The sequence below is a fragment of the Camarhynchus parvulus genome, unplaced genomic scaffold, assembly GCF_901933205.1.
Source record: "Camarhynchus parvulus unplaced genomic scaffold, STF_HiC, whole genome shotgun sequence".
Classification (NCBI taxonomy): Eukaryota; Metazoa; Chordata; class Aves; order Passeriformes; family Thraupidae; genus Camarhynchus; species Camarhynchus parvulus.
Window position 1 is genome coordinate 1 of NW_022147737.1, and position 20507 is coordinate 20507.

At 55.5% G+C, this 20507-nt stretch overlaps 2 protein-coding genes and 2 long non-coding RNA genes across 4 annotated transcripts; 1 reads left to right on the plus strand and 3 right to left on the minus strand.

Annotated features, from left to right (window-relative positions):
* Positions 1-318: 318 nt before the first annotated feature.
* On the plus strand, positions 319-2144 carry LOC115915883. The gene is made up of 3 exons (XR_004061543.1): positions 319-338; positions 1199-1278; positions 2074-2144. It is a non-coding gene; the product is annotated as an uncharacterized LOC115915883 (long non-coding RNA).
* Positions 2145-8685: 6541 nt separating this feature from the next.
* LOC115915875 lies at positions 8686-10169 on the minus strand. Its single transcript, XM_030969585.1, has 3 exons — positions 10124-10169; positions 9446-9948; positions 8686-9384 (listed from the first exon to the last, which is right to left on the minus strand). The coding sequence occupies exons 1-3, from the start codon at positions 10167-10169 to the stop codon at positions 8941-8943; spliced, it is 993 nt and encodes a 330-aa protein (XP_030825445.1). The 3' UTR covers positions 8686-8940.
* A 728-nt stretch (positions 10170-10897) lies between these two features.
* LOC115915884 lies at positions 10898-12667 on the minus strand. The gene is made up of 3 exons (XR_004061544.1): positions 12634-12667; positions 11656-11769; positions 10898-10960 (listed from the first exon to the last, which is right to left on the minus strand). It is a non-coding gene; the product is annotated as an uncharacterized LOC115915884 (long non-coding RNA).
* Positions 12668-14064: 1397 nt separating this feature from the next.
* LOC115915880 (alpha-1,3-mannosyl-glycoprotein 2-beta-N-acetylglucosaminyltransferase-like) lies at positions 14065-20487 on the minus strand. The gene is given in 8 exon segments (XM_030969591.1): positions 14065-14683; positions 14685-15494; positions 15496-15539; positions 15542-15673; positions 15709-15836; positions 15838-15960; positions 19394-19502; positions 20380-20487. Coding segments are annotated over 6 exon segments (1311 nt in total). The 5' UTR covers positions 15948-15960; positions 19394-19502; positions 20380-20487; the 3' UTR covers positions 14065-14596.
* Between the last annotated feature and the right edge of the window lie 20 nt (positions 20488-20507).

Genomic DNA, 20507 nt, shown 5'->3' on the forward strand with positions numbered 1-20507 from the left:
GTGAGATACACCTGAGATACACCTGAGAGATAGGTGAGATACACCTGGGATACACCTGGGACAGGTGAGACACAGGTGAGATACACCTGGGATACACCTGGGATACACCTGGGACAGCTACAACGGCGCCCTGTGCTGGCGGCTGCAGGAGCTGCAGGTGGGACAGATGAGAGACAGGTGGAGAGACAGGTGAGATACACCTGGGATACACCTGAGAGACAGGTGAGTGGACCGTGGGGTGAGGGGACAGGGTGAGGGACAGTGAGACACTGAGAGGTGAGATACACCTAGAACACCCCCTGGCGACGGCGGTGCTGCAGGAGCTGCAGGTGGGACAGGTGAGGGACAGGTGAGATACACCTGAGATACACCTGAGAGATAGGTGAGGGACAGGTGAGGGACAGGTGAAATACACCTGAGATACCTGGGGATTATCTGGGACAGTGACAACGGTGCCCTGCGGTGGTGGCTGCAGGAACTGCAGGTGGGACAGGTGAGACACCTTAGATACACCTGAGACACACCTGAGAGACACGTGAGATACACCTGAGAGACAGGTGACACAGGTGAGGTACAGGTGAGACACACCTCGGACAGGTGAGACACCTCAGATACACCTGAGAAACACATGAGAGACAGGTGAGACACAGCTGAGATACACCTGGGACAGCGACAACGGCGCCTTGCGGTGGCAGCTGCAGGAGCTGCAGGTGGGACAGGTGAGGGACAGGTGAGACACAGGTGAGATACACTGGAGAGACACCTGAGATGCAGCTGAGATACAGCTGAGAGACAGGTGAGGGACAGGTGAGAGACACCTGGGACAGGTGACATACACCTGAGAGACAGCTGAGAGAGAGCTGGGATAGGTGAGATATACCTGGGACACACCTGAGACAGGTGAGACACAGGTGAGAGACACCTGAGATACACCTGGGGCAGGTGAGACACATGGGAGATCCAGGTGAGATCAGCTGAGGCACGGCCTGGGGGTACCTGGGGCACACCTGGGTGGACAGCCCGGGGAGACAGGTACACCTGAGATACACCTGAGATACACCTGAGATACACCTGAGATACACCTGGGCACACCTGGGCACACCTGGGGCATTGGGAGCACACCTGGGGGCACCTGGGCACACCTGAGCCCAGGTGAGTTCCCCTCCCCTGACCCCTCCCCCCATTTCTCGCCCCCCAGAGCCCCCCGCCCCTCCCCCCCGTGAAGCTGGCGTGCGTGGGGGCGCTGCTGCTGCTCACCTGGTACCTGGCACCGCTCAGGTGAGCCCTGCACACCTGGGGGGGAGGGGTGGGGAGGGAAATAATCCCAAAAATCCCCCCAAAAATCCCCAAATCCCAGAACAATCCCCCCCAAAAACACCCAAATCCCAAAACGATCCCCAAAAAATCCCCCCAAAAAATCCCTGAAAAATCCCAAAACAATCCCCCAAAAAATTCCCCAAATCCCAAAACAATCCCCCAAAAAATTCCCCAAATCCCAAAACAATCCCCCCAAAAAATCTCCAAATCCCAGAACAATCCCCCCCAAAAATCCCTGAAAAATCCCAGAACAATACCCCCCAAAAATCCCTGAAAAATCCCAAAACAACCCCAAAACATCCCTGAAAAATCCCCCCAAAGTACCCAAAAATCCCCCCAAAAAATCCCAAAACAATCCCCCAAAAAATGCCCCCCCCCCCCCCCCCCCCCCCCCCCCCCCCCCCCCCCCAAAAGTCCCTGAAAAATCCCAAAACAATCCCCCAAAAACCCCAAAAATCCCAAAAACAACCCCCCAAAAAATCCCAAATCTCCAAACAATCCCCAAAAAATCCCTGAAAAATCCCCAAAACAATCCCCCCCAAAAAAACCCCTGAAAAACCCCAAAACAATCCCAAAAAATCCCTGAAAAATCCCCCCAAAATACCCAAAAATCCCCCCAAAAATCCCTGAAAAATGCCCCCCCAAAAATCCCCCAAACAACCCCAAAAAAATCCCCAAATCTCCCCCCCAAAAAACAACCCCCAAAAATCCCCAAAAATTTCATTTCTAAAAATTGTTTTTGTTGTTTTTTTGCAGCCTCCCTTGGGGCCCCGCCCCTCCCCCTCCCCCACGCGGGGGGCGGCGCCTCCTGGGGGCGGGGCCGGAGCTGGGGGCGGGGCCAGAGCTGAGGCCACGCCCCCCCAGCCTCGGGCCCCCCGGGATTTGGGGACCCCCCCCGGAGCCTCGGCCCCGCGGCCCCTTCAGGTAAAGAGACCCCAAAATCCTCAACTTTTCCCCCAAAAATTTCCCCAAAATTTCCCCAAAAATTTCCCCAAAATTTCCCCAAAAATTTCCGCGGAATTTCTCCAAAATTTCCCACAAATTGCCTCAAAATTCCCCAAAATTTCACCCAAAATTTCCCCACAAATTCACCCAAAATTGCCTCCAAATTTCCTAAAATTCCCCGAGGAGTTCCCAAAAATTTCCCCGAAAATTCGCTAAAATTTCACCAGAATTTCCTAAAAAAATTCCCCCAAAATTGCCGCAAAATTCCCCAAATTTTCCAAATTTCCCCTCAAATTTGCCCCTAAATCCCCGAAAATTGCCCCAAAAAAATCTGGGGTATGGGGGTGTTATAGGGGGTTATGGGGGGCTATGGGTCATTATGTGGTGGTACGGGGTGGTTATGGGGTGGTGGGGCTATGGGTGATATGGATGGTATGGGGTATTATGGGAGTGTTGGTGGGGCAGGGGGCAGTTATGGGTGGTTATGGGGAGCCCCACATGTGCAGCCCCTGCCCCACAGGTGCGGGGTGTGGGTGTTCTGCAAGGCCAGGCTGCTACAGTGGGGTGGCTATGGGGCACTATGGGCACTATGGGGTGGTGATGGGGGCCATGGGGCAGCCCCACATCCCCGCTAGCCCCACAGGCGGGTGTGGGTGTTCCCCGAGGGGCACAAGGCACCACAGCTGTGGCCTCCATGCTGCTCTCTCGCCGGGCTGGCGCCTTCCACCTGGGCCGCACAGGTACCTGGGGATGTGGGGCACTATGGGGTGGTTATGGGGCGCTATGGGGTGGTTATGGGGTGCTATGGGGTGGTTATGGGGCGCTATGGGGTGGTTATGGGGTACAGCTCCATGCTGCCCTTCAAGTGCGGCGCCTTCCACCTGGCCGTGCAGGCGCAGGTACGGGGGGGATGTGGGGCGCTATGGGGCACTATGGGGTGGTTATGGGGCGCTATGGGGCGGTTATGGGGCGCTATGGGGTTTTATGGGGTGGTTATGGGGTGCTATTGGAGGGCTATGGGGTGGGTATGGGGTTCTGTGTTGGTGCTTATGGGGTGGTTATGGGGAGCTGTGGGGCAGTTAGGGGGTGGTTATAGGGCAAGTTACGGGGCAGCTATAAGGCGGTTATGGAGCAGTTGTAAGGTGGTTATGGGGCAGCTGTGGGGCAGTTATGGGGCAGTTATGGGGCAGCTGTGGGGCAGGAGGAGCCCCCCCGAGCCCGTTGTGCCCCACAGGTCCCCGTGGTCCCCATCGTCATCTCGTCCTACCAGCACTTCTACAGCAGAACGGAGCGCGCGTGTGTCACGGCCGTGAGTGGGGGGCTGGGCTAACCCTGGGGGCATTTATGGGTCTGGGGTCTCTCTGTGGGGTATATTTGGGGCTGGGGTCCCAATGTGGGTCTGGGATCTCTCTATGGGGTATATTTGGGGGGGGGCGTCTCTGTGGGGTATATTTGGGGCTTGGGGTCCCAATGTGGGTCTGGGGTCTCTCTATGGGGTATATTTGGGGCTGGGGTCTCTCTGTGGGGTATATTTGGGGCTAGGGTCTCTCTATGGGGTATATTTGGGTCTGGGGTCTCTCTGTGGGGTATATTTGGGGCTGGGGTCCCAATGTGGGTCTGGGATCTCTCCGTGGGGTCTCTCTGTGGGTCTGGAGTCTCTCTGTGGGGTATTTATGGGTCTGGGGTCTCTCTGTGGGGTATATTTGGGTCTGGTGTCCCAATGTGGGTCTGGGGTCTCTCTGTGGGGTGTATTTGGGTCTGGGGTCCCAATGTGGGTCTGGGGGTCCCCCAGGTGAGTGGGATCCAGGTGCTGCCCCCTGCCCACCGCTGGGCCCGCCGAGTTCCTGGGGACCGGCGCGGCCCCGGGCATGCTGGGGCAGGCGTGTCGGCCGAAGGCGGCGCCGGCGCCGCCACCCCCGTGACCACCGGAGTGACCGCCAGAGTGCCCCCGAGTGACCGCCAGAGTGACCCAAGGAATGATCCCTGGAGGACCCTCAGAGTGACCCACACAGCCCCACGCCACCCCAAGCAACCACTGGAGTGACCAACGGAGTGACCCAAGGAACAACCCCCAGAGTGACCCCTGAGTGACCAACACAGCCCCACGGCCCCCCAGAGTGACCCCAGCGCCCCACAGAGCCCTGGGGGTGACCCCCAGTATCCGGCAGTGCCCCGAGTGACCCCCGGAGTGACCCCCAGAGTGACCCCCCGAGTGACCCCCTAGGACCGGCCAGCCTGCCCGGTAAGGGCCCCCAGTGACCCCGGCCCTGCAGACCCCACAGCAGTGGGGCAGGGACTGACTCCCCAAGTGGGGGACAAACTGACCCACAAGTTGGACACGGTTTGACCCCCAAGTGTGGCCACAACTGACCCCTGAGTGGGGACAAACTGACCCCCAAGTGGGGCCTCAAGTGACCCCCAAGGGAGGCCACAACTGACCCCTAAGTGTGGCCTGGACTGAGCCCCAAGTGGGGACAAACTCACCCACAACGGAGGCCACAGCTGACCCCTAGGTGGGGCCTGGAGTGACCCCTAAGTGGGGCCTGGAGTGACCCCCAAGTTGGACACGGTTTGACCCTGAAGTGTGGCCACAACTGACCGCTGAGTGGGGCCTGGACTGACCCCCAAGTGGGGCCTGAACTGACCCCCAAGTGGGGCCTGAACTGACTCACAAGTGGGGCCTGAACTGACCTACAAGTGTGGCCACAACTGACCCCCAAGTGGGGACAAACTGACCCACAAGTGGGGACAAACTGACCCCTGAGTGGGGCCTGGACTGACCCCCAAGTGGAGCCCAGAGTGACCCCCAAGTGTGGCCTGGACTGACCCCTAAGCGGGGCCTGGGGTGACCCACAAGTGGGGACAAACTGACCCCCAAGTGTGGCCTGGAGTGACCCCTGAGTGATGTCCGCAGTGACCCCAGGGTGCCCCACAGCGGGACGAGGCCGTGACCCACGGCCAAGGGCGTGGCCAGGGCGTGGCCGGTGCTGATTGGCTGCCACAGCCAAGCCCCGCCCCCTTGATGATGTGTATTTATTGGGGGGGGGACGCGGATTTTGCCAAATTTCCCTCCCGGCTTTTAATAAACCCCCCCAAAATCCCCCCCAAAAACCCTGGGGTGCTGTGACATCACTGTGATGTCATCGGGGCGGGGATGATGTAATCATCAAAGGGGGGATCATTGGGGGGAGGGGTTTGGGAATTGTGGGGAGGGTCCCGGGGTCTGGGCGGGGCTCTGGTTTGGGGCATTGGGGGGTCCTGGGGGTTGGGACTGGGATTTGGGACTGGGATGGGACTGGGATCAGGACTGGAGCGGGGACCAAGATCAGAACTGGGATTGGGATCAAGATGATGGGTCTGGTACCAAGATTGGGGCTGGGATTGGGGCTGGGATCAAGACACTGGAACCGCGAACAAAACCCAAACCAACCCCCAAAACCCCAAACCCGCCACCCCAAAAAACACCAAAAAAAACTCAACAAAAACCCCCAATTATTCCAAATTTTCTTTAATTTTTCCAACTCAAGAAGCCTGGCTCGGGTACCCCCAGATCTGCGGCGCCCCAGCCCCAGCGGCGCTCCCGGCGTGGGTGCTGGGGTGGGATGGTGAGAATGGGACTGGGATTGGGGCTGGGATTGGGATTGGGGCTGGGATTGGGGCTGGGATTGGGATTGGGGCTGGGATTGGGATTGGGGCTGGGATCAAGATGATGGGTCTGAGACCAAGACTGGGACCGGGATTGGGACTTGGGCTGGCATCAAGACACTGCAATTACAACCACCAAACACCAAAAAAACCCACTCATTATTCCAGATTTTCTTTAATTTTTCCTTACTCCAACCATCAGAACGCCGCTCAAGAAGCCTGGCTCGGGTACCCCCAGATCTGCGGCGCCGCCCCAGCCGCAGCGGCGGCGTCCCTGGCGTGGGTGCGCTGGTGGCGCCGGTGGTGCGAGCTGCGGCTGAAGCTCTTGCCGCAGAGCCCGCAGCCGTACGGGCGCTCGCCGGTGTGGCTGCGCCGGTGCTGGCTCAGCGTGGAGCGGTCGGTGAAGCTCTTGCCGCAGTCGGCGCAGCCGTACGGGCGCTCGCCGGTGTGGATGCGCCGGTGCCGGCTCAGGTTGGAGCTGACGTTGAAGCGCTTGCCGCAGTGGCCGCAGGCGTACGGCCGCTCGCCCGTGTGGATGCGCAGGTGCTTGACCAGGTCCGAGCTCTGGCCGAAGCTCTGCCAGCACTCCCCGCACGTGTTGGGGATGCCCAGAGCGGATTTGGGCCGCGCTCGGCCGCCCCTGCGCTGCCCCTTGGGGCTCCTCCGGCCGTCCAGGCGCGCGCGGGGCCGCGGCGTGGCCGGAGAGTGACCGCAGGTGTCGGTCAGTGCGGTGTGGGAGTGACCGCAGGTGTCGGTCAGTGCGGTGTGGGAGTGACCGCAGGCTGCGGTCAGTGCGGTGTGGGAGTGACCGCAGGCTGTGGTCAGCGCGGTGTGGGAGTGACCGCAGGCTGTGGTCAGCGCGGTGTGGCCGCGGCGGTGACGCTGCAGGTGGGAGCTCTGGGAGAAGGTTTGGCCGCAGTCCGGACAGGTCAGTGGGCAGTGGTCAGCGGAGGGGGCAGTGCTGGGGTGGTGGGACGTGGGGTGGTCATCTGGGCGGTCATCTGGGCGGTCATCTGGGCGGTCATCACTGCCAGGCTGCTGGCCGCCGCTGGGTGTGGGCTGTTGGTCATCATTGTCAATGTCCGGCTGGCCGGAGCCGCCCCACTGACCGCTGCTGTGCTCCCGCTGACCACTGCCATGGTCCTGCTGACCGCTGCCATGGCTGACCCTCCGGCCATTCCCATCGATGTCCGGCTGGCCGGAGCCGCCCCGCTGACCGCTGTTGCCTCTTTGGCCATTTCCACTGAGCTTCCTCTGTCCAGAGCTGCCTCGCTGACCACGGCCATGGTCTGGCTGTCTGGAGCCGCTGCACTGACCGCTGCCATGGTCACTCCTGTTTCCAGAGCCGTGGTCAGTGCTCAGTCTGTGGTCACTGCTGTGTCCTGAGCCGCCCTGCTGACCGTGACCAATGTCCGTCTGTCCGTAGCAGCCGGGCTGACCGCTGCCTTGGTCAGTGCCGTGTCCAGAGCCATGGTCAGTGCCGTGGTCACTCTGTTGGTCACTGTGGTCACTCCGGTGGTCACTCGGGCGGTCAGTGCTGTGGTCAGTGCTGCGGTCAGTGCTGTGGTCACTTCGGTGGTCACTCCGGTGCCTGTCCAGCGCCACGCTCCGTTCAAAGCTCTGCCCGGAGCCATGGTCACTCCGTTGGTCACTCGGGTGGTCACTCCGGTGGTCAGTGCTGTGCTCAGTGCTGTGGTCACTCCGTTGGTCACTCCGGTGGCCACTCCGGTGGTCAGTGCTGCGGTCACTCCGTTGGTCACTCCGTTGGTCAGTGCTGTGGTCAGTGCTGTGGTCACTCCGTTGGTCACTCCGGTGGTCAGTGCTGTGGTCAGTGCTGCGGTCACTCCGTTGGTCACTCCGGTGGTCACTCCGTTGGTCAGTGCTGTGGTCAGTGCTGTGGTCACTGCGGTGCCGGGCCAGCGCCGCGCTGCGCTCGAAGCTCAGCCCAGAGCCATGGTCACTGTGGTCACTCCGTTGGTCACTCCGGTGGTCAGTGCTGCGGTCACTCCGTTGGTCACTCCGGTGGTCAGTGCTGTGGTCAGTGCTGCGGTCACTCCGTTGGTCACTCCGGTGGTCACTGCGGTGCCGGGCCAGCGCCGCGCTGCGCTCGAAGCTCTGCCCGCACTCCACGCAGATGTTGGGGGGCTCCGCGCCCCCCGCCCCCCTCCGCACCGCCGCCGTCTCCTTCCTCTTCCTCCCCGCCCTGCCCCTCCCCCCCCCACCGCCCCCCTGCCCCTCCCCCCCTCCCCCCCCATCCCCTCCCCCACCCCGGCACCGCTTGGGCGATATCGCCGCCCCCTCCCCCACCCCCGGATCGGGGGGGAAACGCCCCAAAATCGGTCCCGGGAACGGGGGGGGGGTCCCGAGACCCCCGGGGCCGCCCCCGGCGCTGCCGGAGCCGCCGCGGCCGCTCCGGACAATGGAGGAGGAGGAGGAGGAGGGGGGGGGGAGGAGGGGGAGGAGGGGGAGGAGGAGGAGGAGGAGGAGGGGGAGGGGGAGGAGGGGGAGGAGGCAGCGCTGACCCAGGAAGTTCAACCCCCGGGGGCTGCGGGGGAAAAAAAAAAAAATTAAAAAAAAATTTTAAAAAAAAGGGGGGAGGGGGAGAGACCCCGCCCCCGCCCCTCCCCCACCTCGCCGACCCCTCCCCCACCCGCCCCGGTTCCGGTTTTTTTGGGGGCGGGGTTTGGCGCCGTTCCCATCCCCCACCCGCGACCCCTCCCCAAAAATTCCCGAATTTTCTTTTTTTTTTATGGGGGGGGGGGTGGGTGGGGAGGGGCAGAGATCGCACGGGCAGCGCAGATGGGAGGGGCTTTAATGGGGGGAGGGGCGGGGGCAGCCCCCAGGGACATTTTGGGGACATTTTCCCTCTTTTTGTCTCTCTTGGTGACACCGGAGGGGTCCCGACACTGGGGGGGGAGGGGTGGGGTCACCCGAGCGTCCGGAATGGATTTTGGGGGGTCTGGAATGGATTTGGGGGGGTCTGGAATGGAATTTGGGGGGTCTGGAATGGATTCCCAAACGTCTGGAATGGATTCAGGGGGTCTGAAACAGATTCTGGGGGGTCTGGAATGGATTTTTTGGGGTCTGGAATGGATTCCCAAAAGTCAGGAATGGACTCGCGGGGTCAGGAACGGATCTGGGGGCTCCAACGTGGATTTTGGGGGGGTCGGGAATGGATTCCCGAGGGTCTGGAACGGATTTCGGGGATCTGGAGTGGATTCCCAAAGGTCTGGAATGGATCCTTGGGCTCTGGAATGGATTTGGGGGGGTCCGGGATGGATTCCAGGATTTGGAATGGATTCCAGGGTCCGGGATGGATTCCAGGATCCGGGATGGATTCCCGAAGGTCCGGGATGGATCTTGGGGCCAGGAATGGAGTTTGGGGTCCCAGGGGTCCCCCCCAAAGGTCCGTGGCCATGGGAACGCGCCCTCGAGTCCCTTCCCCTCCTGTCCGACGGCTCCGGGGGGTCCCGGTTCTGGTTCTGGGGGGTTCCGGTTCCGGAACGGTCCCGGTTCTGGTTCTGGGGGGTCCCGGTTCCGGAACGGTCCCGGTTCTGGTTCTGGGGGGGTTCCGGTTCCGGAACGGTCCTGTCTGTGGGACGGTCCCGGTTCCGCAGGGCTCCGGTTCCGGTGGTTTCCCAGCCCCGGTTCCAGAGATTCCCTGTTCCCAGTCCCGGTTGGCTCCGGTTCCAGTCAGCGTCCTGGTTCCAGTCCTGGTTTTGGTTGTTTCCCAGTCCCGGTGCTGGTCCCGGTTCCGGTTCCAGTTCCAGAGCTTTCCTGGTCCCAATCCCAGTTCCGGTTCCGGTTCCAGAAGTTTCCCTGTCCCGGTCCTGGTTCCGGAGTTTTCCTGGTCCCGGTTCTGTTTCCAGTCCCAGTTCCGGTTCCGGTTCCAGAGTTTCCCTGCCCCGGTCCCGGTGCCAGTTCTGATCCTGGTTCCGGTCCCAGAGGTTTCCCAGTTCCGGTTCCAGTTCCGGTTCCAGAAGTTTCTCTCTCCCAGTTCAGGTTCCGGTTCCAGTTCCAGTCCTGGTTCTGGAAGTTTCCCTGCCCCAGTTCAGGTCCCGGTTCCAGTTCCGGTTCCGGTTCCGGTTCCGGTCTTTCCTAGCCCAGGTGCAGCCGCTGGTGCCGGATGAGGGCGGAGCTTCCCCCGAAGCCCTTCCCACAATCCCCGCAGGTGTAGGGCGTGGCACAGCCGAGGGGCGTGGCACAGGTGAGGGGCGTGTCCACAGCGTGCCCGTGCAGGTGCGCCAGGAGGGCGTGGCCATCTGCAAACCCCGCCCCGCAGCGCTGACAGGTGTGCCCAGGACAGGTGTGCCCAGGTGAGCAGGTGTGCCCAGGTGCACAGGTGTGACAGGTGTGCCCAGGACAGGTGTGCCCAGGACAGCTGTGCCCAGGTGAGCAGGTGTGCCCAGGTGTGCAGGTGTGCCCGGGCGCACAGGTGAGCCCAGGTGTGCCCTTCTTCCTCCTCCTCTTCCTCCCCTCCTCCTCCTCCTCGTTGTCCTGCAGCCCGTGGGCGCGGCGGTGCTTGAGGAAGGCGGAGCTAATAACTGAAGCCCCGCCCACACTGCGTACAGGTGTAGGGGCCTCTCGCCCAGGCGCCTCAGGTGAGCGCTGAGGTTGGCGCTGCGCCGGCTCAGCCCACACTGGCCGCACCCGCCGCCTCTGGCTCACCTGGTGCCGCAGGTGCCGCGCCAGCTGCGGGGCGTGGCCGGCCCGCCACAGTGGCCGCAGGTGTGCGGGCGCTGGCCCCAGTGTGCGTGGCCAGGTGAGCGTTATGTTGAGCTGCGCGTGAAACCTTTCCCGCACGCCAGGCAGGTGAACGGCTTCGCGGGGGGCCGGGCCTGCTGCTGGCTCCGCCCACAGCCGCGCCGGCCACGCCCACGGCGGGAGCCACGCCCCGCGGAGGGGGGGAAGGGGCAGGGAGGGGGGAGGGGACAGGGAGGGGGAGGGGAGGGGGAGGGGAGGAGGAGGAGGGAGTCCAGCGTGGGGGGAGGGGCGGGTTCGGCCTCCTCGGGGGCGGGGTCATCGTCGTCATCGCTCGGGGGGGCGGAGTCATCTGGGGGAGAAAATGAATGGGGGGAGTTAGGGGGGGAATTGGGGGAAATAATGGGGGAATTGGGAAAATTTGGGGGTTTGGGGAATTGGGGAATAATGGGGGGATAAGGGGGAAATAATGGGAAAAAATTGGGGGAAAATAATGGGGAAAAATGGGGGAAATTGGGAAAAATTGGGGGAATTCTGGGGGAATAATGGAGAAAATAATGGGGGGATAATGGGGAAATAACAGGAAAAAATTGGGGAAAATAATGGGGTAAAATGGGAAAAATTGCGGGAATAATGGAGAAAACAATGGAGGAAATAATGGGGAAAGTTTAGGGAAAATAAAGAGAAATTTGGGAAAATAATGGGGGAAATTGGGAAAAATTGGGGGAATTATGGGGGAATAATGGAGAAAACAACGGGGGATAATGGGAAAAATTATGGGGAGAAATTGGGGGAAACGGGGAAATAATGGGGGAATAATGGCAGAAATAATGGGGAATAAAAGGGGAATAATGGGGGAAATTTGGGGAAAAATAATGGGGGGATAACGAGGGGAATAACGGCGAAAATTATGGGGGAATAACGGGAAATAATGGGAAAAAATTTAAGGAAAATAATGGGGAAATTTGAGAAAATAACGGGGAGAAATTTGGGAAATTTGGGGAAATTGGGGTGGGGGCTGAGGTGTGGGGAGGGGTCCCAGCTCACCTGCAGGGGCCACCCTGAGGATCTCCCACTCCTTGGAGTCGTTGGGGTCGGGCACCCCCAGCTCCTCCTCGGGCTCCAGCCGGGACACGATGTTGGGCTTGGGGATGGGGAAATCTGGGCCAAAAACACCAGAAAAAGGGAAAAAAAGGGGAAAAAAAAGGGAAAATCGGGGTCATCGTGGCTCCATTCCAGCGGGGTTTCCACTTCAAATGCAGGGGGTTTATCTCCTTGTTTTATTTTTTGGGGTTATTTTGGGGAGGGGGATTTTGAGCAGGAGAATTTTGGGGGATAATTTTTGAGGATAATTTTTGGGGATAATTTTGGGGTGTTCTTTTGAGGAGGGGGATTTTGAGGAGAATTTTGGGGAGGATTTTGGGGAGGGGAATTTTGAGGAAGGGGATTTTGGGAAGGGGATTTTGGGACGGGGATTTTAAGGAGGGGGATTTTGAGGAGGGGGATTTTAAGGAAGGGGATTTTGGGAAGGGGATTTTAAGGAGGAAGATTTTGGGACGGGGATTTTAAGGAGGGGGATTTTGAGGAGGAGGATTTTGGGAAGGGGATTTTGGGAAGGGGGATTTTGGGAAGGGGATTTTGAGGAAGGGGATTTTGGGAAGGGGATTTTGGGAAGGGGATTTTGGGAAGGGGGGATTTTGGGAAGGGGATTTTGGGAAGGGGATTTTGAGGAGGGGGATTTTGGGAAGGGGATTTTGGGAAGGGGATTTTAAGGAGGAAGATTTTGGGAAGGGGATTTTGGGAAGGGGATTTTAAGGAAGGGGATTTTGAGGAGGGGGTTTTTGGGAAGGGGATTTTAAGGAGGGGGATTTTGAGGAGGGGGGATTTTGGGAAGGGATTTTGAGGAGGGGTGGGATTTTTGAGGAAGGGGATTTTGGGAAGGGGATTTTGGGAAGGGGATTTTAAGGAGGGGGATTTTGAGGAAGGGGATTTTGGGAAGGATTCGGGGGCCATTCGAGGGCTCACCCAGCAGGATCAGGGACTCGTAGCTCTCCTGCATCGGCGCCTCCTCCGCCCCTGCCGAGCCGGGCGCGGGGCGGGTTCGGCACCCCCGGGGACCCCCGGGGACCCCCGGGCCGGGCGATGCTCGGGGGGCCCGGGGCTCCCCCGGCCCGGCCGCTCCGGGAAGCTCCGCCCGGGAGCGGATGGAGCCGCCGCCGCTGCCCCAGGAAGTGCCGCCCCTCGAGGCGGCTCCTCCTCCTCCTCCTCTTCATCCTCATGCCGCTCTCCTCCTCCTCCTCTTCATCCCTATTCTGCTCTCCTCCTCCTCTTCTTCATCCCTATTCCGTTCTTCTCTTCCTCATCCCTATTCTGTTCTTTTCTTCCTCTTCTTCTTCATCCCTATTCTGCTCTCCTCCTCCTCTTTTCCATCTCCATCCTCATCCAGTTCTTCTCTTCCCCCCCTTCTTCATCCACATCCTGCTCTTCTTCTCCTCTTCCTCCTCTTCTTCATCCCCATCCCATTCTCCTCCTCTTCTTCCTCCTATTCTCCATCTCCATCCTCAGCCCGTTCTTCTCCCCTTCTTCATCCTCATCCTGCTCTCCTCCTCCTCCTCCTCTTCATCATCTCCATCCTCATCTCGCTCTTCTCTTCCTCCCCTTCTTCATCTCCATTCTCATCCCACTCTTTCCTCCTCTTTTTCATCCCCATCCCGCTCTCATCCTCCTCCTCACCCCCATCTCTTTTCCTCCTCCTCCATCTCCATCCTCAACTCATTCTCCTCCTCTTCCTCCTCCTCTTCATCCCCACCCGCTCTTCCTCCTCCTCCTCCTCCCTGTGCAAAGTGGGAGCGCTGGGAGCAGCCCCGGCTCTGAATTTGTGAGGGGCAGCCGGGGCAGGGCCGGGGCTGCCGCTGCCGAGGGAACACGGGGGGCACCGGGGGCGCTTCACGAGAATTTAACGCAAAACAAATAAAAGAATAAAGGAACCAAAACCTGCAAAATCCGCGCTGAGATCGGGGCCACGCCATGACCGGAGCTGTGAGGGGACGAGGGCGGGATCGCCCCTCAGCGCCGCCCTGACCAATCAGCGCGCGAGGAACGAGGAATGACGGGGCGCGCAGCCAATCAGAATGAGCTGTAGGGTTTGGGCGGGAAAATCAGCCAATAGGAGCGAGGGACGGGCTCAGCGCGGGGTATTTGAAGGGGTCTGTGAGGGGGAGTGACGGCTCAAAATGGCGGCGGGGAGGGAGAAACGGGCGTGGAACGTCCGGGAATGTTCCAGAAGGTCAAAAAATCGCTGAGGGTGAGTCGGGGATGGAGCAGGGGTTGTCTGAGAGAGGCACCGAGCCCTGGAAGCGGCTCCTGCTGGGACTCCCGGCCTGTTCCTGAGGAGTTCAGTGCCTGAGATTTACAAAATTTCATCATTCCCTCATAAAAATCCGCTCCTGGAAAAGGCACTGGGCATTTCCACCTGGATTGGAGTTAATTTAATCAGCTTTGGGCACCTGGCGATGTCAACAAATCCTGCGGTTGGTTTCTTTGGAGTTATTCCACTTTCACTACCTGGCTCCAAAAAGGCAAAATTTAAGCCCAAAAGGGACTTTAATTTTTGGGATGAAGTTCAGACGGACATGGCAGCAAAACAAACCTGGGATCGTGGAGGTTTTTTCACCTCCGTTTTAACTTTTATTCTGGAAAATCCTTGCCCATGTCCGCCAGCACCAAACCCACCCCAGGAAAAAAACCAAATTTACCCTCGAGAGGGACTTTTAAACCACCTAAAGGATGGTTTAAACCACTTAAAGGACGGTTTAAACTTAACGTCGGTTAAACTTAACGATGCAAACGGCAGTGATGCAAACGGTGGTGGGGGGGGGACGACGGCGGAACCCCCACATTTCTCACCTTTTATTCTGCAAAACCCCCCCCTCAAAAAGGGGGGCAAATCCAACCCAAAAAGGGACAGATGCACCCGAAACGCCCACCCTCAGCTCCAGGAGGGGTCGTAGCCCGTCCAGTCCGAGGGCGGCGCCAGGAAGACGCGGCGGCCGCGGCACACGAAGCTGACGACGCCAGCGGTAGCCGGCGCGGGGCACGCCGGATTTGAGGTCGTCCATGAGCCCCAAAGCTTTGGCCAAAGCCTTGAAGGAATCCCTGCCCCGATACTGGAGCCTGACCGGGCCCGAATCCCTCCCCGAATCCTTCTGCAGCTCCTCCAGGTGGATTTCGGGGGCGGAATAAACCTGCTGGAGGAAGAATCCTTCGTACCGGTCCTTTTTGAGGTAAGAAAGGTCCATTTGGGTGAAAGGCACGAAGCGGTCGTTGAGTTTGATGAACTTTAAGTACTGATCGTAAAACTGCCCGTGGCTCACGCCTTTCCTACCGAACGTCATCGTCCTGGACACCTCGGGCCGGACGCAGGCCCGGCCGCGCCGCTGCTCCGGCTGCCTCATCCAATCGTCCCAAAACGCCGGCGGCCATTTGGGCTCCAGCTCATCCCAGAGCTCGGCCAACAACAACCACCCCAAGCCGGGGAAGAAATCGGTTCTGTAGAGCAGCTCGGCGCGCCCGGCGTCCACCAAGGCCTCCTTGCCGTTGTCGTTCCACGCCGAGGCGCACCACAGGCTGGGATCCTGCTCCAGCAGCGGCAGCACCGCCTGGAAATACTCGAAGAAATCCGGCGCCACCTCCAGGTCGTCCTCCACCACGATGGCGGCCCGGTAGCGGAAGGCGCGGAACACCTGCCCCAGCGCCCAGCGGTAGTGCCGGGAGATTTTGTAATACCCTTGGAACTTGCGGTGCTCCGGCGGCACCGGCACGTCGCTGAGGTCGGGCTGGCGGATGTGCGACACGGCGGCGCGTAGGACGCTGATGACGGCCGCCGTCCTCGGCGGTGCCGCAGTCCTGCGACACGATCACGCGGAAGCGCACGCTGGGCGGTAGCGCAGGATCTTATCCAGGCAGCGCCGCGACCGTAAGTGCGTCGACGCCAGCACCAGCACCGGGATCACCGGCCGCCGCCTCCCTCCTCCTCCTCCTCCCCTCTCCGGCGGGCGGGGTTTTTGGGGTTTTTCGCGGCGTTGGCGTTCTGGCGGCGCTTTGTGCGCTGCAGCCGGCTGAGCTGCTGGATCTGCAGCAGGAGTCCGCGCTGCAGCCGCAGCTCGGCCTCGCGTCCTGCGCCAGCTGCAGCAGCGCGCCGCAGCAGGCGCGAAGCTCGGCGCGGAGACGGGCGGCCGGGGCGCCGCTGCCGGGCGGCCCCACAGCAGCAGCAGCAGCAGCCCGTTCCAGGCGAGGAAGAGCGCGGCACCCAGCAGAGCCAGGCTGCTCTTCTTCAGCATCCTTCACATGGGGCTGGGGGGGAAAGAGAGAAATTCGGGTTAAAAATGAGGGGAAAAGGGAAATTCGGGTTAAAAATGGCAGAAAAAGAGAAATTTGGGTTAAAAATGGCAGAGAAAGAAATTTGGGTTAAAAATAAGGGGAAAAGGGAAATTCAGGTTAAAAATGGCAGAAAAAGAGAAATTTGGGTTAAGAATGGCAGAAAAGGAGAAATTTGGGGTTAGAAATGGCAAGAAAGGAGAAATTTGGGGTCAGAAATGGGCAATTCCTGGGATTAGGAGGAGAAAAAGTCAAAATTCCCAATTTTTGGGTCAGCAGAGCCAGGCTGCTCTTCTTCAGCATCCTTCACATGGGGCTGGGGGTGAGGGAAAGGAGAGAAATTCGGGTTAAAAATGAGGGGAAAAGGGAAATTCGGGTTAAAAATGAGGGGAAAAGGGAAATTTGGGTTAAAAATGAGGGGAAAAGGGAAATTCGGGTTAAAAATGGCAGAAAAAGAGAAATTTGGGTTAAAAATAGCAGAAAAGGAGAAATTTGGGTTAAAAATGAGGGGAAAAGGGAAATTCGGGTTAAAAATGGCAGAAAAAGAGAAATTTGGGTTAAAAATGGCAGAGAAAGAAATTTGGGTTAAAAATGAGGGGAAAAGGGAAATTCGGGTTAAAAATGGCAGAAAAAGAAATTTGGGTTAAAAATCAGGGGAAAAGGGAAATTTGGGTTAAAAATGAGGGGAAAAGGGAAATTTGGGTTAAAAATGAGGGGAAAAGGGAAATTTGGGGTTAAAAATGGCAGGAAAGGAGAAATTGGGGTCAGAAATGGCAGAAAAGGAGAAATTTGGGGTCAGAAATGGGCAATTCCTGGGATTAGGAGGAGAAAAAGTCAAAACTTCCAATTAAGGGCACAAAAAACTCCAAAATTCCCAAATTTCGGGCATGGAGAAGTTAACAATTCCTAAATTAGAGGAACGTAAAAAAAAACTAAATTTCCAAAAATTCCCAATTTTTGGGTCAGCAGAGCCAGGCTGCTCTTCTTCAGCATCCTTCACATGGGGCTGGGGGCGAGGAAAAGGAGAAATTTGGGTTAAAAATGAGGGGAAAAGGGAAATTTGGGGTCAGAAATGGCAGAAAAAGAAATTTGGGTTAAAAATGGCAGAAAAGGAGAAATTTGGGGTCAGAAATGGGCAATTCCTGGGATTAAGGAGGAGAAAAAGTCAAAATCCCCAATTTTCAGGTCTGGAAGAGTCAGAATTCCTGAATTAGAAGGAAAAAAAAAAAAAGTTACAATTTCTAAATTAGAAGAAAGAAAACAAACCCATCAAAACTCCAAAATTTAAGGTGAGCAAAAGTCCAAAATTCCTAAATTAGAGCTGCAAAAAAAAAAGTAAAAAAAATTCCAATTTTCAGGCATGCAAAACTCCCAATTCCTCAATTTTGGGCACAAAAAAAGTCAAATTTTCCAATTTAGGGCACAAAAAAACCCCCAAAACTCCCAAATTTAGGCACAAAACAACCCCCAAAATTCCCAAGTTTCAGGCTCCAAAATTCCTTTTTATGCCCCCAAAAGAAGAATTGAAACCTTGTGATTTAAATCAATAAAATTGAAGAAAAATACCCCAAAATCTCCTAAAAATCCCCCGAAATTAATTTTAAAACAGGGGAAAAAATTGGGGAAAAAACAAATTAAACCCTACTAATAAAATCCCTCAAATTAAAAAAAAAAATCCCTTTAAAATGCCCCAAAATTGCTTTAAAAAATGAGAAAAAAATGGAAATTTCAGCTTCCCACCCCAAATTTCAAGGAGGGTGAAAGAATTCCTAAAAATTCCTGAAAATTCTGTTCAAAAAGGGAAAAAATTCCTTAAAAAAAAGAGGAAAAAATCGAATTCTGCCCTCACCAATCTGGAGTCCGAGGGCAGAGTCCAACCCCGATCGAAATGAATTTTTAACCCAGTTAAATATTAATTCCAATGTTACATTTTAATGTTAAACCCTGTCAAATATTAATTTTAAATAAACTGAAGTGCTAAATATTCATTTTAAATGAATTCTGATGTGAAAATGCCATTTGGAATCCTGTCAAATATGAATTTGAAATTAATTTCATTGTTAAAATTCAATTTTCAACCCTGTGACTTCCAACTTCTTTCCTAAAATTCCAGAATTTTCTCCCCAAAATTCCAATTTTTTCCCCATTTTTTTCATCGTTTTTCCCTTTTTTTCACCAAAATTCCCATTTTCCCCCAAAATTTCCCATTTCCCCCCATTTTTAAATTACTTTTTCCCTTTTTTGTGCCTAAATTCCAATTTTTTTCCCATTTTCCCTCCATTTTCTCCCGATTTTTTCACTTTTTTTCCTTTTTCGGGTCAAAGTTCCCATTTTTCCCCTAAAATTTCCCATTTCTCCCCCATTTTTTCATATTTTTCCCTTTCATCTCCCAAAATTCCAATTTTTTCTCCTTTTTCCTCAGTTTTCCCCTCAAATTTCCAATTTTTCCCCAAAAATTCCATTTTTTTCCCATTTTCTCCCTTTTTTCCCAATTTTTTTCACCTTCTTTCCTCTCTCTTCCCATTTTTTCTGAAAATTCCAATTTTTTTCCCATTTCCCCCCCATTTTTTCCCCAAATTTCCCATTTTTCCCCACTTTTTCATCGTTTTTTTACTCTTTCTACCAAAATCCCCATTTTTTCCCATTTTCCCCCAAAATTCCAATTTTTTCCCATTTTTTTCATCCTTTTTCCCTTTTTTTCACCAAAATTCCCATTTTCCCCCAAAATTTCCCATTTCCCCCCATTTTTTAATTGCCTTTTTCCCTTTTTTGTGCCTAAATTCCATTTTTTTCCCATTTCCCCCCCATTTTTCGCCAAATTTCCCATTTTTCCCACTTTTTTGCAGTTTTTTTCACTTTTTTCCCCCAAATTCCAATTTTTTCTCCTTTTTCCCCAGTTTTTTCCCTAAAACTTCCAAATTTTCCCCCTAAAATTCCATTTTCTTCCCATTTTCCCCCTTTTTTCCCAATTTTTTCACCTTTTTTTTCCTCTTTCTCCCCATTTTTCCCCAAAATTCCAATTTCAAAAATATTTTTTCCCAGTTTTTTTCCCCTAAAATTCCATTTTTTCCTCTTTCTCCCCATTTTTCCCCCAAAATTCCCATTTTTTTTCCCATTCCCCCCATTTTTTCCCAAATTTTCCCATTCCCCCCCATTTTTTGCCACTTTTTCACAGTTTTTTCACCTTTTCCCCAAAATACCAATTATTTCCCAAAATCCCAATTTTTTCTCCTTTTTTCCCCCTAAAATTCCATTTTTTTCCCATTTTCCCCCAATTTTTTGCCTTTTTTTTTCCTCTTTCTCCCCATTTTCCCCCAAAATTCCAATTTTAAAAATATTTTTCCCATTTTTTTTCCCCAAATTTCCCATTTTTTCCGTTTTTTTTCCCCGTTTTTGGTTCCGCACTCACCTGGGCTCAGCGGGGGAGGGGGCGCCGCGGTTCCCCCTCCCCCCTCGGGAATTTTGGGGCAAATTTGGGGAATTTGGAGCTCCTGGAGGGGGGAGGGGCCGCAGAGATCCTGGGGGGGGGAAAAAAATGGAAAAAAAAAAATTGAAAATTCCCCAAAATTGGGGATTTTTAGGGGGAGTTGGGGGAGGGGTCAAAGGGGAAAAAAAACACAAAAAATCCCAAAAAAATCCCCCAAAAAATCCCCAAAAAAATCCCCAAAAAATCCCCAAAAAACTCCAAAAAATCCGCCCAAAACTTCGCGAAATGACCCAAAAAACCAAAAAACAAAAATCCCTAAAAATCCCCCCAAAGTCGCCTCCGAAAATGGGGAAAAAATCCCCAAAAATCCCCCCAAAAACCCGAAAAACGTTTCCATGAATTCCCCAAAAAAGCTGAAAAAAACTCTCCTAAAAAAACCTCAAAACTGCCCGAAAAAAACCCCAAAAATCCAAACAAATTTGCTCCCCAAAATCCCCAAATCTCCCCCAAAAATCCTGGAAAAAAAACCCAAAAGAAACCCCCAAAAAATCCAAATAAACTCCCAAAAAATCCCCCCCAAAAAATCCAAATAAATCCCCCAAAAAACTAAAAAAAAATCCCCGAATCCCCCCCCCCAAAAAACCCTAAAAAATCCAAATAAACCCCTAAAAAACTCCTAAAAATCCCCAAATTTATCCCCAAAACCCCCCAAAAATCCAAACCAACTCCTCCAACACCTCCCCCCTGAAAAAAAAACCCCAAAATCCTCAAAATTTCCCCCAAAATCCCAAAATTTTCCCCAAAATTTCCCCCAAAAATCCCCAAATTTTCCCCCCTCACCCCCAATCCCCGCCCCTCCCCCACCCCAAACAAGGCCCCAAAACCCCACAAATTCCCCTCCCCGCCCGATCCCGGGACCCCCAAAAACCCCAAATTCCCCGAATTTGCCCCCCAATCCCCAAATTTACCCAAAAATCCCCGAATTTCCCCCAAAATCGCCGCCCTGCCCCCCCCGGACCGGCGGCGCCTTCCCGGGAGCGCCGCCACTTCCGGTTGGCCGCACCGGAAGTGTCGCCATGGCAACGGCGAGGCCGCG

Excerpts from the sequence above, each read along its gene's own strand:
- LOC115915875 (XM_030969585.1), bottom strand. The coding sequence starts at position 10,169 with ATGGCCACGCCCTCCTGGCGCACCTGCACGGGCACGCTGTGGACAC. Across the intron at positions 9,949-10,123 it reads CACGGGCACGCTGTGGACAC|GGAAACTTCCAGAACCAGGA; the intron begins GCCCCTCACCTG and ends GAACTGGGGCAG. Across the intron at positions 9,385-9,445 it reads CCAGAACCGGGACCGTTCCG|GAACCGGGACCCCCCGGAGC; the intron begins GAACCGGGACCC and ends CCCCCAGAACCA.